The 17,021-nt window shown below is 32.0% G+C and overlaps 1 protein-coding gene across 5 annotated transcripts in view; it reads right to left on the reverse strand.

Annotated features, from left to right (window-relative positions):
- NOVA1 (NOVA alternative splicing regulator 1) overlaps nucleotides 1–17,021 on the reverse strand; it is a 149,353-nt gene that overhangs the window by 19,133 nt on the left and 113,199 nt on the right. For 3 of the 5 annotated variants that reach the window (XM_044765411.2, XM_070504185.1, XM_014839993.3), the window contains 2 exons: nucleotides 15,645–15,811; nucleotides 5,179–5,250 (listed from right to left, as the gene is read on the reverse strand). In XM_044765411.2, coding sequence (XP_044621346.1) covers nucleotides 5,179–5,250; nucleotides 15,645–15,811 — 239 coding nt within the window. The remainder of the gene's footprint in view (nucleotides 1–5,178; nucleotides 5,251–15,644; nucleotides 15,812–17,021) is intronic. The other 2 variants (XM_044765412.2, XM_070504186.1) reach the window with 1 other exon arrangement.

Consider the following 17,021-nt stretch of genomic DNA (forward strand, 5'->3'; position numbering starts at 1 on the left):
GGGAGAAGTGGGAAAAAGAAGTTTTGTTCTGTCTTTTAAGACAGGGGAAAAACAGATATTTGTATGCTGATGGGAATGATCCCAAAGAGATCAAAAACCTGACAGATAAAGGAAAAAGGTGGAACTGCTGACAGGGTGTCTTGAATAAAGGAAAAAGGATGAGACAATATACAATGGAAACTACTGGTTTTAGATAGGAGCAGGGAAAGTTTGCCTATGGTAATGGATGAGAAGGTAGAACGTGGGTATAAATGCTGGCCCATTAAGTATGTGTATTGGTATAAGTTCGTGGAAGTTTTCTTTTGATTGCTTCCATTTTCTCAGTGAAGTAGGAAGTAAGGTCATCAGCTGGGAGTGAGGATGGAGCAAGAGATATTGGGGGGTGGTGGTAGGAACAATTCTTAGATGGCCCCTTGGTGTTATGCCTTGTATAATCTCTTCCATTGAGTGTGGGTGGAAATTGTGACTGGATTCTAATCAACAGAATATGGCAAAGGGATGGAACATCACTACTGTGATTAAGTTATGTTTCATGGCAAAGGAGGTAAAAAGTCACTCCCGTGATTAGGTTCAACATGTAAGACTCCGTCTTGCTGGCACACACTGGAGAGATTCCCCTGCTGGCTTTGCAAGAAGCAAACAGCCATGCTGTGACGTGCCTGTAGAGAGGGTCACACAGTAGGGAACTTGGACAGTCTCTGGAATAGGAGGGCTGGCTGCCTCTTGCCAACAGCACGTCAGAAGGTGGGGCCTTCAGTCACACAGCTGCAAGGAACTGAATGCTGCCATCAAGTTGGATGAACTTAAAAGCAGATTAGTTTCTAGTCAAGCCTCTAGATGAGAATGCATCCCAGCCGACACTTTGATTGCAGTCTTGCAAGACTGCAAGCAGAGGACTCAGCTAAGTGGTGTCTGGACTCCTAACCCACAGAAAATATAAGATAATACATGTGTGCTGTTTAAGCCACTAAGTTTGTGGCAATTTGTTACACAGCAACAGAAAACGAATACAGGGGTTGAAAGAAGAGAATTTATGAAATTGTCATCTAGAGAGTGAAAACGTAGATGGGCTTATGATTGTCTGACAGAATTAAGGTCCATCTGAGATCTATGGTCATGAATTTAAAGATCACTGAGTTTTATTAATATTTTTCTGTAACCATAGCAAGGGTGATATCTATGAGTTGCCTATTTTCATTTGTTTTATAGATTTTGATACATCATTTCAAATTTATCAGTAAATAAATGTCTATAAAGCACATATTTCTGAAATCACTCTTTTTCACTCTCTTCTGTTGCTGAAATTTGAGAAGAATCCCAGGAGAGCTAACAATCAGGAGCCTGAAATTAAGGCTGGGATTTAATTTTTGGCACCACTGACTGATTAACAGAGCCATTTTGTGGAATCTTGAAGTGATTTAAAAATTTAACATCAGTAACTGAGAACTGATCAAATCCAGCTCATTATTTATTTTTTTAAGTTTAAACACATTTCTTAAAGAATATCATTCTATTTATCATATTTTTATGTTTGCTTCACATTTAAAATTCCATCTGTAAAAAATTTCAAGCCTGGTAGCCTAGTGGTTCAGTCCAGCGTGTTCCACTTTGGCTCCTGGGCGTGGGCCTACACCACTCAGCTGTCAGCGGCCGTGCTGTGGTGGCGGCTCACACACAAAAAGAGGAAGACTGGCAGTGGATGTTAGCTCAGGGTGAATCTTCCTCAGCAAAAAATAAATAAATAAATAAATAAAATAAAAAAAATTTCAAACTTGCACTTTGCAATAAGCAACACATGCAAAAATAGTATAAGTTGTAAAACTACTAGCCATACTAACTTTTCTTTCTCAATAGGGAGATGATGGCAATCTGATTTATTGATTAGATAACAAGTAACTTAGTACTCTCACTAGAGAAGAAAATAATTGTACAGTAGTTTATCTTAAAAAGCATAGAGACTTTGATTCCAGAAATATTTGAGTTGAAAAAGCAGCAATACAGTATCTTAGAATCTTTCTGGAAAGATAAAATTCAGTTTTAATAAGCTGCATGCTGTATCATTTACCATCTTAAATAGTCTTCCTTTTTCATCATCTCTTGAAAGATATTTAAGAAAAAAATAAACACAACCTAACATTTATATGGTGAATAGTATATTCTGTACTGTTCTAATAGTTAATGAATTTCTTTCTCACTTCAACCCTATGAGGTGTTATTATCATCTGAATTTCCCAGAAGGGGAAACTGAGGCTCTGTTCACTCAGCAAGTAAGTGGCAGAACAAGGATGTGATCATAGGCAACTTGGCTCATCTTGACTTTTAACCACCATTCTATAAGGCTTCTTATATGATAATCCTTCCATTTTCAGGGGGAAATTATTATAGACCCACAACATTGTAGCTGTAGTCTGTCAGTCTGACCTGTGGACTAGGCTAGTCTGTCAGTCTGACTTGTGGAAACAGTATGACCTGTGGAAACAGTCTGACCTGTGGAAACATGAGGATAGGAAAGTAAAATTCAGTATGTAATGAAACATATGTAATCATTTTTAAAAGAATAGAAAAGATTTTTAAATACTGAAACTACATTAAAACTTACTCTTTGATGCATTTTCCATGCTTTTTATTTTTTGGGTTTTCTGAATATTAACAGTCCCTTAGTTCTTTTTATCATATTAGTTTGTAACACAGATGAACCATTTATTCTGGAAAAAGAACTCAATGATAACTCATTTAGCTATTATTGATGGAAATAACACAAATAGATTTCTGCATGTATTTGGTATTGGCTTATAAAAATTCATACGGAAGAGGTTTATAGTTACTTTTAACAGCAGAAGGTACCATATTACCTATAACACATAAACAATAATTTTTAATTTAAAACAAAATCCTCTGACTTTGAGCTATCTCTGCCAATTATAAAACTGGAGAAATATCTGCTAAATTTCTGGGTAAGAATAAAGTAAACTTAAATCAGTAATAAAGTTATTTTCTTATAGGTTTAAAAGTATATTTTAATTATGGAGAGTTTAAGATTATCATATTAGAACCCATTTTTCTATCTTGGTTATCCTTACAGATGTGAGTCAATACAGTGAAGCTAAGCTAACTAGGACCATCCACAAGAAACAACTATGAGCTACCTAAAGTCTGAAGAACAAAACTAAATGACCTTCTGTCCTACAACATGAAGGGAACCTATTGGGAAATACTGTAGAGAATGAAATAATTACAAACCACTAATAACATAAAGAACGATAATGATTACAATTCCTTCAATGAATTTATTAAGGATTTTGTTTTGTTCTTTTATATTTTGCCTCATGTTATCCAGGAGATACTATGCCTGTTTGTACGAGAACAGAAGAGAATAGAGTACAAACAAAATACATTTAACAAATATAACTGAGAATAGTGGACAGAGTATAAACCCATAAATGACTTATTATTTCGAATTAGAAAAATATTAGATTTGGCAGAGGTGAATGTGGTAACATATTTAGAGGGTAAAAATATAATATTAGTAAACTTCAACATACAATTAGCCTTTTCAAGAAGTCATTTGATAAAAATTCACATGTTCATATAAAATATGAAAGAAAATACAAATCTAACTTCATAGACAAAATTATTGAGATGGTTTTCCTTTCTAGATCCAGGATATTTACTTTTTATATTGAGAAAAATCATTAGTTTTGTTTTTATTGCTGTTGTACTCATCTGTCTTATTTTTTTGGAAAAGAAAGAATGATGAAGTACAAGAGAAACATTAAAAACAAATCACTTGTTTTCCTGGTAGTTTTCTGTATCATATAATTAAAGTTCATGTAATAAAGGATATAGAGTGAAAACGTCCACACTTGTTAACTTCCTGCATCAGTGATAAAGCTTGGTTCTCACTTTATGTAGTACCATTTCCTTCAAAGAGAAGAGCTGGGTTTCATCACTAGAGATGTGTCCTTTTAAAGTGCTTGATTGCGGCTAAAATGTGAACATTATAAAACATTTCTTTCTGAAGGGAATGCTACCGCAAAAAATGAAAATGAAGTTCCTACTATAGAATAACATCCTAAATGTTAGTTTTGCTTCCAGTTTTCATTTTAGCATTTTTCTTGAGGTTGAAAGAATATTAGAATCAATAAATGAGCAAAATAAATCTGATAGCCTATATTAGCTCATATGAAAAAGACACATTTAATATATTTAGCAAATATAGTCTGAAGTTAATTTGTCAGCTATATGAAAAATATAATAAAAAGATAAACTTTTGTTTAATATTTAAATAATCCCATAAGGTCTTTTATTAGTAAAAAAGTGGAAATATTAAAGAAAATAACATTTCTCACCTAAATGAAGCTCAACTCAGACAAAATGAAAATGTGTTTAATCATTTTAATAAATATATTTTTCAACATTGTCAAGTTAAAGTACAGTATGACTTTGAATTACATAAAATATTTTAGATGATTTCCTTAAACGTGCCCAAAATAACTACATTTTTGAAGAATGATCTATAAATATTCAGTACCAAAACAATCATCAGATCAAACTAGTAAGATATATTTTTAATTGCAAAGTTTGCCATTTCCACAAAGGAAGTGTTAGCATTAAATTCTAAGAAAATACCATTTCTTGAATTGTTAAACAGCATTGAAATGATTACAAATACCAATTTTCAGTTACTTTTAGATTGTTAAATATGCTTTTCACCAAAAGTTTAAAATTGTTTACAAGTAAGGCATGTCTGAAATAAAAAAACAAAAAAAATGCATTCACTTTTAAAGATATACCTTTGCTCACTAAGTCATACTTATACATTTATTTTTTACATATATTCTTAACTTTTATACCAAGAACCCTAGGAAGAAACAATATGGGAAATTATAAACATCAACTCAATAAATAACTCTCTGAGCTCCATAAAGTCATCATAATTTTAAGGGGAAAAATTCAAAATTCTAGTCTACCATCTGAATATATTTTGTCATCTCAAGTTAAAAATGCATATAAATTTCCAAGCATAATTGCTATATCTTTCTCAGGTTATTTGGAATCTGTTCATGGTGCACATATGTGAATGAACGAATACATCCTTAACCCACCATCATCTTTTTCTCCAGTGTGCAGGCAATCACCCGTGAAAAGTATGGTGTAGATGACAGGATGATACTGTACCTGATTAGCTCTGGAGGTGGTCATGGGATCAGATGGAGAGGACTTGGTGGTAGTTGGGGAAGATGGCAATGTCTGGGAATAAAGCAGTTCAGGAGCAAATCAACCTTTATAAGCCTTAAACTGATTATTTAAATAAAACAAAATAAAATAAAATGTAATATAACGAGAACAAAATCCTATGAACAAATTTTTCTCCTATTCATTCAAATTTAATGGAATTTAAGATCAATTAAGTAACTAATGCATGTAAATATGCATGCATAAGCATGTAAAAATAAATTCATGACTTGAAATCATGACGGTGACTGATAAAAATTCACATGAGTATTAAAGGTATCCTGACTATATTCATGAATAGTAGTCTCTTTTCTTTCCCTCTTGTTTTCTTGGGGGAAAAGAAATGTCATACAAAAATTCAAGAAATTCAATGATTAAAACTGAAAGAGTCATTTTCCTATCAATGAATACAGTCGGGGATTGGAAGAAGTGGTGAAATGAAGTTTACTTTGGCATAAAAGTATCCACCTACTTAATATGTTGAACATCACCAACAAGTTGATTCCACATGAATTTAGGGATCCATACTTAAAAGCAATTAAATTTGCAGTTCTGAGTTCTTAATATCACATTATCTTCTAAAATATTAATTTTAAATAAATTTAGAGCCCGTCTGAAAATGTAAACATTAACCTCATATTAATAAACAAGTAACTAACAGCATTTTAACAAATTGCCACAACATTTTTATCATTTATGCTAAACACTAAAATTTTAGTAGAGATGAGTAAAATATATTATAGCATCATGAGCCTGTGTTGAAAATAAGCACAAAAATATTAGGAATTATATTTATTGTTCATTTCTAAACACATATATATACTATATATATAGTACGTTGTATGAGACCATAATATACTTGTTGAATAATTCATTGATATTTTAAAAACTTCTCATGTCTAATAGAGTAACCTTAAAGTATAAGATGTTAAGATTTTTTTCTTTCTAAGAAAGCATTATTTTCACTCAGCAAATAACACTGCTTAAGTAGCACCCTCAATAGATAATATTTCTTAGGCGAAATGGGGTAGTTTTATAGACACAATTCTATATGGACATTATGTTTTATATAAACATATATCTATCAAAATTACTCTGAAATGAGCAAAAGCATAACTTTAAAGGTTCAGCACTGTCAGGAAAAGTAGATGAAATTACTTAATAAAGTCATCTTCATGTATTTAAGTTTTTAAAAGTTCTAATTTGGGTGGAATAAAGCAGATAAGAGTAAAAGAAAGAAGAAGAAATCCACAGGCTTCTGCTTAACTCACTGATCTCCAGTAATAAAGTAAGATTGGTTCTAACATCAGATCATGTTTTAAATAGTCCACTCCTTAAGTGACTCCTTTAGGTTAAAACCTAAATACTCTGAGGAAAACTAGACTCAGTGTTGAGTCATACAAAGATTTTTGTTAAATCACATTTTAAAAGGGGATGGGAGCTACATTCAGAAGTAAAATCTCATAAAAGACGAAGAAAATCTTCAAATCCTTTGTTTGCTATTTTTACTCTTTGTTAATAGATTCCTGTTATTTCTCCAGAGAGCCTTTCATTTTCAGTGATTAAAAATTGCCCTAATATTTTCTTTTCCATGCAATACTATGCTGGGACATATGCTACTGACGTCATGCTACCATATGTACTATGAATTGAACAGTAAAGGTTTTATTTTCTCACCTCTGGTTACAACTGTTACTGCAGAGACTTCCTGGAAGTAGTTAACATACACCAAAAAATTTGTTCTGTACTTATCTCAGATTAACTATGAGGTCGCTGACTAAAGAGATGTGAATAAATCTAGAGGCCATTTCTCCCAATATACGTTAGAATCCAAGTTCATTAACCTACAGAAGCCCAAGATATGTGTTGTGGGCTCCTCTCTTTGCATCAGGGTAAAATTAACTGGAAGTACCACAGTCTCACTGTGACATCACCCTCGCCCTGGATATGAACTCTCAACAAGGTCTTGAAATATTGCCAAGAACTACATGGAAAAAGTAGTGATATCAAGTGGCTCAGACTGTGTGGTCACTTAGATTAATAGTACCTTCTTTCAATTTATTCAATACCTTTTGTTTTGCTTGGCATGTATATGAAATATTGGGTGTGTATTATTGACAATTGATACAACTCATATTCATCAACATTGTCTTTAATAATTCTGATGCTGTTTCTTTCCCACAGAAATAAAAACAATACTTTTAAACTGCTGGGAAAATATTAATCTGTTTAAAATCATTAAAGATTAGGTTATATTAAACATCATAATCTGATAAGAAGTTAGAGTTTAATATTTTAAATAAACAGATGAAAATGATATAAGTTTGGGCTTCAGGGGACAAGACTGTCGAAATGGCACAGTAAATTGTCTCAAAACAAATTTTCTTGGTTTAAATTCCTAAAATAATGAACTGTAATGAAATAAACGTGATGAGTTTTCTAGCTATGTATTATTCATATAGATACTTTTAAACAGAGTTTCCTTCCTTTATAAATTAACATAACAATAACGAGATTGAGGAAAGTTTGCATTTCAGGTGATTTTTTAAGTACTAGCTGAAAAAAATTGTTCTAATAAACAGATAAATGTAACTATGTTAAAGTAATGCCTTTAATTTAAAAGGTCCTATTAATCAGATGAATAAAACAGCTTTGATAGTTGCTCTCGACCAGATAAACAGACTAGAAAAATCTGTAAGAAACATTTCAATGTACAATATAAACGTAGTGTTTGTTTCCCTAATGTTTTAAAAAAAAGTTTACTCCTATTTACCACGCAGACTTAAAAGTTTAGTGGTTTCAAGGTAAAAATCATTTAGGAAGATTTCTGATATACATCATGAAGATGCAACTAACAATACTCACAGTATCAATATATTAAAACAGCTGTTATAAATAACATTTATGAAGGACACATGCTTCCAAAAATTATTTTTTTATATTTATAAAATGATGATTATGAAAGGCACAGTCATTTTTTACCACAATTTTACCCTTCAAATGGAAACGTATAATACATTTTTATTTACATGACTTGAATGCTGTTTAAGGATTCTGCTTTAAACACTAAAGGCTGAATTACTTGTTGCAGAAAAATCTGAAGTATTTTATAATTTTAAAGGAGTGGATTCTTTGGAATACAAAATAGTTTTTAAAATTTCAAGACTTAACAACAGGCATTTAGTTAAATGTAGATATAACTGGGCTCTGGGGAATAAGAACTAAAAAGAGATTACAAATTATAAAAAATGCACTCTTCTTAACAGCTGACAGTTTTCCTGGACCAGAGAATATTACTATAAATAAGCTCTATAATAAATACAGCTCACCTCCAAGCAAATCTACAGTAACAGACTGTCAAGAACCTCTGATATTTATAGGTACAGTGAAACAGCAATGAAGAACAAATCTCAATTCTAATTTGCAATCTATTACTAGCTAACTGAGTAACATTACTCAAGTAATCACCTTCCCAAACCTCTGATTCAAGTTTTGTTAAATAAATCTGTACACTGCTCTATAAAAAGAATGGATAAAATATTTAAATATGTAACTGTCACCTTTGGTTTTTCATCCTGACAAGTGTGTTCCCATTCTTCCAACATCTCAACTATGTAGACCCACTTCGCCCTAATATAAACTCGTGTTGTCCAATTCCAACAGGTCTTTCACAATTTATTCTTATTCCAAAGCTTATTTACACCTTTATCTTTCTCTTCAACCATTCAATCTCATGTCTTGTATCTTCCTTTCAATGATACTCTTTATTTCCTGAAATAAATCATGATTTTCCAGAATGAGCTTCCTTATCTACAATTGACTTCATCGCAACTTCTTCAGTTTTCCAAACCACTTTTTTTCTTCTCATTCTTCTCACTGTAGACCAAATTGTCATCTCCTACTCAAACCCCCTACTCTTCACAGCCTAGGACCCTAACACCCTAAACTGCATCTTTCCACTACTCCCGAGTCATCTTGCTCCCTCAGTAATCTCATCTGTATGTGGCACCTCCAATTTCTCTGGCTTTTCAAGCTCCTTTTTATTCTTTAACACAAGCCATTCCCTCTTGAGCAGCAGGGGTCACACGAGCCTCTCTGACCTAACTTGCGTTTTTCTCCTTTCTATATCCAAAATTTCAAATCAGCAGTTTCCAGACTTCACACCATTTTTTTCCTTTTACTTGACCAGTCTCTTTACTTTTAGACAATAACATTATTAGGAAATAATGACTTTGCTTTCACCATGTGACTTTAACTTTTAAAATCTCCAATGATTTCATATTTTAAAAAACAGTTACCTATTCTCGTATTTTTCTCTGGGTATTTGGTCCTTTTTAGCATCTTTCCTTATACTTTCTCTCATTTTCTCACAGGGAATATTACTGACTTCCCTTTTATCTCTCTAATTAATAAAGAGCACTTATTAGGAACCAGGTATAGTTCTACTCAGTTAAGACTCACAATATCCTTACGAAATCGACACTGTTCCTATCCCCATGTTACAGGTAAAGAAGTGAAGGTACCGAGAAGCAAAATAACTTGCCCAATAGGACACAGCTGGTAAGGTAAAGAGCCAGGGTTGAGTCCTGGCAGTCCTGCTCCAGATCCCACACACTTAACCACTTATTACAATGCCCCTGACTTCCTTTCTCTGGTAATTGCTTCTCTATCTCATTTGTTTCCTTTTTTTCTCTATTATGAAGAAGTAAAATTATCACCTCTATTGTAATCAAGGATCTACATTATCAGTTTTAGATTCTCACCTATGCTTCTAGCAAACACTACTTCAAGGAAAAAACATTCAACTTGCCTGAAACAAACAAAAAACATTATTTCAAATAGATGCCTGACTAAAACCCACCTGTTGCTTTCAGGAGTCACCATTCTGCTAGGTTCAAAATCATATACAGTCATTTTTTATTCTTTCCTCACCATTTAGGATCTACAAGAACTCAGTCTCAAAGCCTTACAGATTTTACTCTGAAATATCTTTTAACTTCATGCCTTTGTCTCAACTTTCACCATCAAAAGAGACTGTCTTCGTCATCATCTTCTTAAATATTCCCTAGGCTCTTAACTTCACTCTGACACAAGACATCATATTTCAAATGAGACTCTCTTCTTAGAGGAGCTTATTCAAGACTTTTGAAAAGTCCCAGAAGAAAGAAATTGATTGGATTCTGTTTTAGCAGCATTACTCAAACTTAGGGGCCATACAGCCCAGTGTTAAGATCAATTACCAGTTACATTTCCTTGGGTAAGTTACTCAGTTCCTCTAAGCATCAGCTTCCATAAGTATAACATGGACTCTTGCACCTGTACTTGCCCTCAGAGGATTTTTGTGAGGATGAATGAAATATGATAATACACATAAAGTGCACAGCACAATGGCTGGCACAGAAACAGAATAAGTACCATACATATCACTATTACCACTACTACTGACACTTTATTCTTTTTTTTTTTTTGAGGAAGATTAGCCCTGAGCTAACATCTGCTGCCAATCCTCCTCTTTTTGCTGAGGAAGACTGGCCCTGAGCTAACATCTGTGCCCATCTTCCTCTATTTTATGTGGGACGCCTACCACAGCATGGCTTGACAAGTGGTGTGTAGGTCCACACCTCGGATCCGAACTGGCGAACCCCAGGCCACTGAAGTGGAACATGCACACTTAACTGCTGCGCCACTGGGCCGGCCCCCTGATGCTTTATTCTTGATGACAAAACTTTTTCTTTTTCCTGACAAAGCTTAATATCCCCTGGATTTGTAAGTGTTACATAAAAGAAATTTTTGAAAATATTATCTTACAAACCTTCAAATCTAAAATCTGCTTAGTAGATCACTCAGCTAATTGTCATAGTTCTCTTCCCCTACCAACAGCTGTACCTACAGGCACCCTAAGAGTCTGTTTGGATTTTTAGCACAGAAGAGAACAAAATGCAGAGGTACATCCTTTTGTCCATAACCTTTCAGAGAAATTAAAAGGGCTCTTTTGGGAAATATTAGGAAGAATGTGTAGTCTATAGGATGACCCTCAGCCAGACATCCAGGGGCCCCACCCTACCTATCTAACATTATTTCCTCCAAAACCATTTTTGTCAAGATAGTCTCCTTACTATTCAACAATTGTGATGTCTTTTTCCTCAAATCCGTATTGTTTCACGTGCTTAAAATGAACTTTTTTCTTTCTTCTCCTCTTGCAATTCCTATACAATCTTTAAGGTCCAGCTCAGGTCTTCACCTGTTTCACAAGGACCAAACATCACCGCAGCCTACGCTTCCTTCACACTCTTCTGAACTTGCATAGCAGATTGCTTAGACTGTAGTTTTGATATATAAATACAGTTTTACATTTTTATAAATTATTTTAAGCATTTATGATCTCTCACAAACTAGTTTTAGAGAGCACAGGCTACAGTTTAATACATTTTGCAATTCACTAAGAAAGCATTTAATAAATTCAGGGTTGAATGAGTGAGTAATGAATAAACAAATTATGGGCTATTTTTGCCAAGTTTTCTGAGAGTAAAATTCTTTGGGCTAAATGAGATTTTTGTATCTTAATTTGATTTTTTTAAATTCAAGAGAATCTTTTAAATGCCTATAACCGTTTCTTTCTTAATGTAACTTTTCTTAAAAATACATTTGAACCAAAAACAAACCAACAAAAAAAACTGCTGAAAATCTGTAAGAGACAAAGCAAGTTAACAAATGCTAACTATATTACTGATCTGTGGTTTCAACAATGTTTTGGGGTTCATTATATTGACTCATTATGTATAAACAAGCATTCGTCGAGGGGGATTTGAGGGACTTAAAACAAAAGGAAAGGTTTCAATAATCCCATAGGAAAAAAAGTAGAAAGTACAAAGCTCAAAACATAAAAAGGTGGAAAGGGAAAAATGTATACCAAATAATCTGGCCTAAGAAGTGCTCCAGGAGTAAGTTCAGAGCTTCTAGGCAAACAAGGTCTAAATTATTTGCAGATCACTGAATGTCTCTGCTATTTTTATGTCCTGGAAAGAAGAAATAGTATGTTCTATGTTGCAATTAATGTTTAATTTTGGTTTATTGGCTCTTACTGCATATCTGTTTCTGAGTATATTGACTCGTAAAATGAGCACAATAGTATGATGTACCTCATGATGGTCTCCTGATATTAAGCTTACAGAACAGAGGCTATAACATTTTGATTATTCAATGAATGTTAATTGTTATTAATATTGTCATTTTGAATATATAAAACATTGGAGTCCCTCTTTATTAGCAAATATTTGTTTTAAATTAAAAAAAAAATCCACATTTGAGAATTAAGACTTGAACAGTTCACAATATCTAATATCTGAAGTTGGACGTAAGGCTGTCACGCTAGATTCCGTCGTTCCACTATATGAAAGACTTGCAAGGCCAGTATGTGTTACTTTCCTAAGAAACTATATTTGTTTGAGAATTCATTCAGTCAATAAGGGTAGGTTTCATTTGGGCAGAATATTCTGGTTCACGCAATATATTCAGTTACCAACCATATGTAGATTACATAATTCAGAATATTTTATTAAAAGTCAAAAATATATGGTGTAAAATTCTAACTTTAAAATTAAAGTAAGTTTTGTTTAGAACTAACTTTGACTTTCTATTTTATGTCCAAGTTACATATAAATTATCCTTTTCTCAGAAAGCAACACCTTAAAATTGTCAATTATAAAAAACAATAAACATGTAATAAAGCTTACGAAAATCCAAAATATCATATTTAACAAGAATTCATTTCTATGAAGATTATTTTCTAGCTCTAGCATTTTTTAAAACTTTTATTTTATTTTTTGTATAATCTTAACAGTAAAACAATCCTCAAAAAACGTTTTAAACAAGTTATTTTACAAATTAACTTCAGGACTGAAGCCCAAAGCAAATGTAACTGTTATGTCATTAGTTAAGGGAAAGACCACCATTTTAAAAGAAATCTTATCATGATTCTATGTATTAAAATCTAAAACATATATAAATATCATATGAAATATGTTTTTATCTACTTTAGTGCAAAATGATTTATTTTAGACATAATTATTTTATACTGGATAACCAGCATAATTTCTTCAGAAATAAAAGTGTGGTCATTTAAATTTATATTGACTTACTATTTAGAGAATAATCCAACAAAAATTCTTAGAGTGGTGAAATAGGATACCTAGAAAGTTAGAAAATTCTAAACTTAGAGTATTAAAAACTCTGTTCATTTTTAATATCTTGGAAATATGTTCAATCCCTCTTCCAGATTTTTCAAGTAAATTTTCAATTTTTACATTTACAAAAATAGTGTTTGTGTTAAATATATTGCCCTATTAGATTTAGTATACTTTTTTGATAAATCTTTTTAAATGATACTCTATTTCACATATATTTTGATTCCATGAAAATATTAAAATAATGAACAATTTTAATTCCACAAATATCTACAAGGCTTACCAATGAATGCAAATATACAAAAGTAAATCAATTACTATTAAAAGGTATCTTGAATTTGAATAACATTATCTTAACACAGCAAATAAAAATAAACTAAATATTTTTAAATTCTGGTTTTCATAAATCTATACTGGCACTGGATATATATATATATGGTAACCTACAAATCTCATATTGCCATAGAGAAAATTGGAATTTTAACAATGATTCATAGACCACTATCTGACAGTATGAGCTATCTATTATAAAAGTAATAAAAATTCATTCATATCATTGTCCTGAATATATCGCCAGTGATATCATACTACTTAAACTATATTGTATGTTTTACTTTTTAAAATATCAAGATGTTCACCCCTATTCCTAAATGTTTGAACTTTCTCACAGAAGTTACAAAAGAAAAGGGAGAGGTAATAGGCTGGAATAAGGCAGCAAGTCAAGAGACTGTACACTTTAGTGCCAATTCTGTAAATTCTTAGCCCCAGGTGACTCTAATGCGAAGGTCTTCAACTAAACTCATAGTTTTAGAATCTGGGTAGATCACAGTATCACTTTCAAGTATCAGTTTTAAAAATATTCTTTGTATTCACCTAGCTTAGATAAAATAAACATTTCAAAACTATAAATGGCTACGATGAATAAAAAATCTACTCATGTTTAGAGCTTTAAAATATTTACATTCTGCCATGCATAAATTAAAAATACTACCTTGAAAAATTGTGAGGGGTATACCAATTGAACCATTTGACAGTGACAGAGTATAAAATGAATCGTTTTATATGGAATAATGGCTATCTATTCAAAATTTAAACTGGAAGGATTTTTTAAAATTGCAATTAATAGAAAATTGAATATTAGTCGATAATTTGAAAATATATTGCCTAGTTATTTCTATATTTGTATTTGATTAGTTAGCCTTATATTTATCTATATATTGGTAAAATTATAATAGATTTATAACAGTTTAGGATGAAAATTTTTCAATTCAGAAACATGAAATTAATAAGATTTTGAGCTACATTTCAAATTTATTACAATGAACACAAATATTCTGTAAATTAAATATTCTGTGAACTAATAAAGAATAATACATTTCTTTTGAAGGCATAGTCTATTGAGAGTATGATCACAAATTAAGTAGTTAATTATAAAAGGGCAAATGCAGAAAACAGTAATTATAAACATAAAGTATCAAATAAATTGGAGGATTTGAAAAGAGTTTATGGGGAAGAATCCAACTTATTTAACCTTAAAGAATGTCATTTTTTTCCTACATCATGCCAGCCATTATTCAATCTTAAAAACTCACATTATCTTTTATCAAGTAAAATTTTTGTTACAGAAAATCCCACACATTAAAAACGAACATTGGACCTTTATGACATTTATATAAATACTACACAAGTTATACAGAACATAATAACTGCTTTGTAACAAAGGACTGTTTACTAGGTACAAAAATTTACTTATACATATTTGTTGATAAAAAATGTTGAACATGACAATTAACAAAACAGGAAGTTATATGCATAATAACCATACTGAAGACTACAAATATTACTAAAACTACGGTATTTGAAATTTTGAGAATAGCTTCATTTCAATTTTTATACTTTATTTAAAAAGTGGTATACTTTTAAATAGATGAAATTCCTATGAAAATTAATCAAACTTGTGTCTATAATTTTTTAAAGGGCAATCACAAAAGAATGAGTCTCATAATTGCTCCTCAGTGTAACACTAATAATGAATAATTCAATCAATCAATAAATCAACTGATGAATCTAAGAGACTCTGATAGTCTTTAAACAAATAAAGGACAACTATGTTTTAAGTATGCTTAGGAAAAAAAACTTTTTCTACTAAGACTTTAAGGCTTCTTCTATAAGAAATTCATACTATGCTGTAGATATTTCTCTTTGATTTCCCAACTAAACACTCACTTGTTTGATGCGATCTGGATTAACGGTGGTCTGAGGTTGTAGAATGCTGACTGGTTCTGTCTTGGCCACATTTTGGGGCATTTCTCGAATTTTTTCTGCAATGAATCCATGAACTGCATTCAGTGCTTCAACTGTTCCCTGGATCAAGCACACTCGTTCAGTAGTACCTGTGGATAAAAGACAAATTTTCAGAAAATTTTCCTTCTTATTTTGTAGCTTTTTCAAAAAAAGCTATGAAAAAGGATGAAACAATAATGTAAATAAAACAACGGAAAATGTAGAACTTAGAATTAATTAGAAATTAAATTAATTAGAAATGTTCAATTGAACCAAAGAGAATGAATACATACATATTCCTTTTTACCACTTTTTTACTTATTCTTTCTTAATTGTCTCACACGGGGCCTCTGGATTCCAGCAGAGCCAGAGATCCTGAGACGTGCTGAGAGTATAATTCATTTGCTAACATAACATATACTCACTGAGCACTTATGAAAGGACTGAGGGTTAGAAAGCGGTAACACAGATGATGGTCTACGGACCTAGCTTTCAAAGAGTATACTCTTAAGTGCGAACAACAGACACCCAACCAGACCATTATAGGACAGTATGATATGAAAATGAAGGCAGGCACCTACATGGATGGCACCCACAGATGGTCTACAGTGAAAAGGGCATTGAAATCGGTGGGGAGGGAGAGTCTTGAAAAGTGTACATAGTAGGCGAGTTTCTGAATTTCTACCACCCTCCACGCACTTACCCTGCTCTTCTTTTAATCACAGCAACAAGACTACCTGACATTTTATATTTGTTTATATTTTTACTTTTCCACTAGAAATGCAAGCTTAAGGACAGTGAATTAGCCTATTTTGTTTTGTGCTGTAGTTTCCCCAAAGCCTAGAGCAGGCCCTGGCACACAATAGTTGCAACAATAAATATTTATTGAATAAATGAACCAACAGTGACTTTATCAATTATACAGTTTTAATAATGACAGAATATCAGAGTTAAAAACAAAATTTAAAAACATTTAAGAAACTTGAAATTTAAGATTGATTAAGATATAATTAATAGTATTTGTTTCATATCTAGTGAACCAAATGGAGACATATTACGTGAGACATGAAGAAAATGAAATTGGTTGGGTCTAATACACAGGTCCTATAACCCATTTTCTCCTTTACAGACACAATTAAGGGAATAAAAATAAATGATTAGTTTTTTGAACTATTCTGAGCCTCACTGAAGCACCTTGGTATTAAATTGTAATCTTCTCAGCATCCCAACACAACACATAAACTTTCTTCTCAGAAATAAGTATTACTTCATTAAATAGTTACCAAAAAAATCAAAAGAAGGGTCTTTTAAAATTTATAA

This window comes from Equus asinus, chromosome 2 (assembly GCF_041296235.1).
Source record: "Equus asinus isolate D_3611 breed Donkey chromosome 2, EquAss-T2T_v2, whole genome shotgun sequence".
NCBI classification, from domain to species: domain Eukaryota; kingdom Metazoa; phylum Chordata; class Mammalia; order Perissodactyla; family Equidae; genus Equus; species Equus asinus.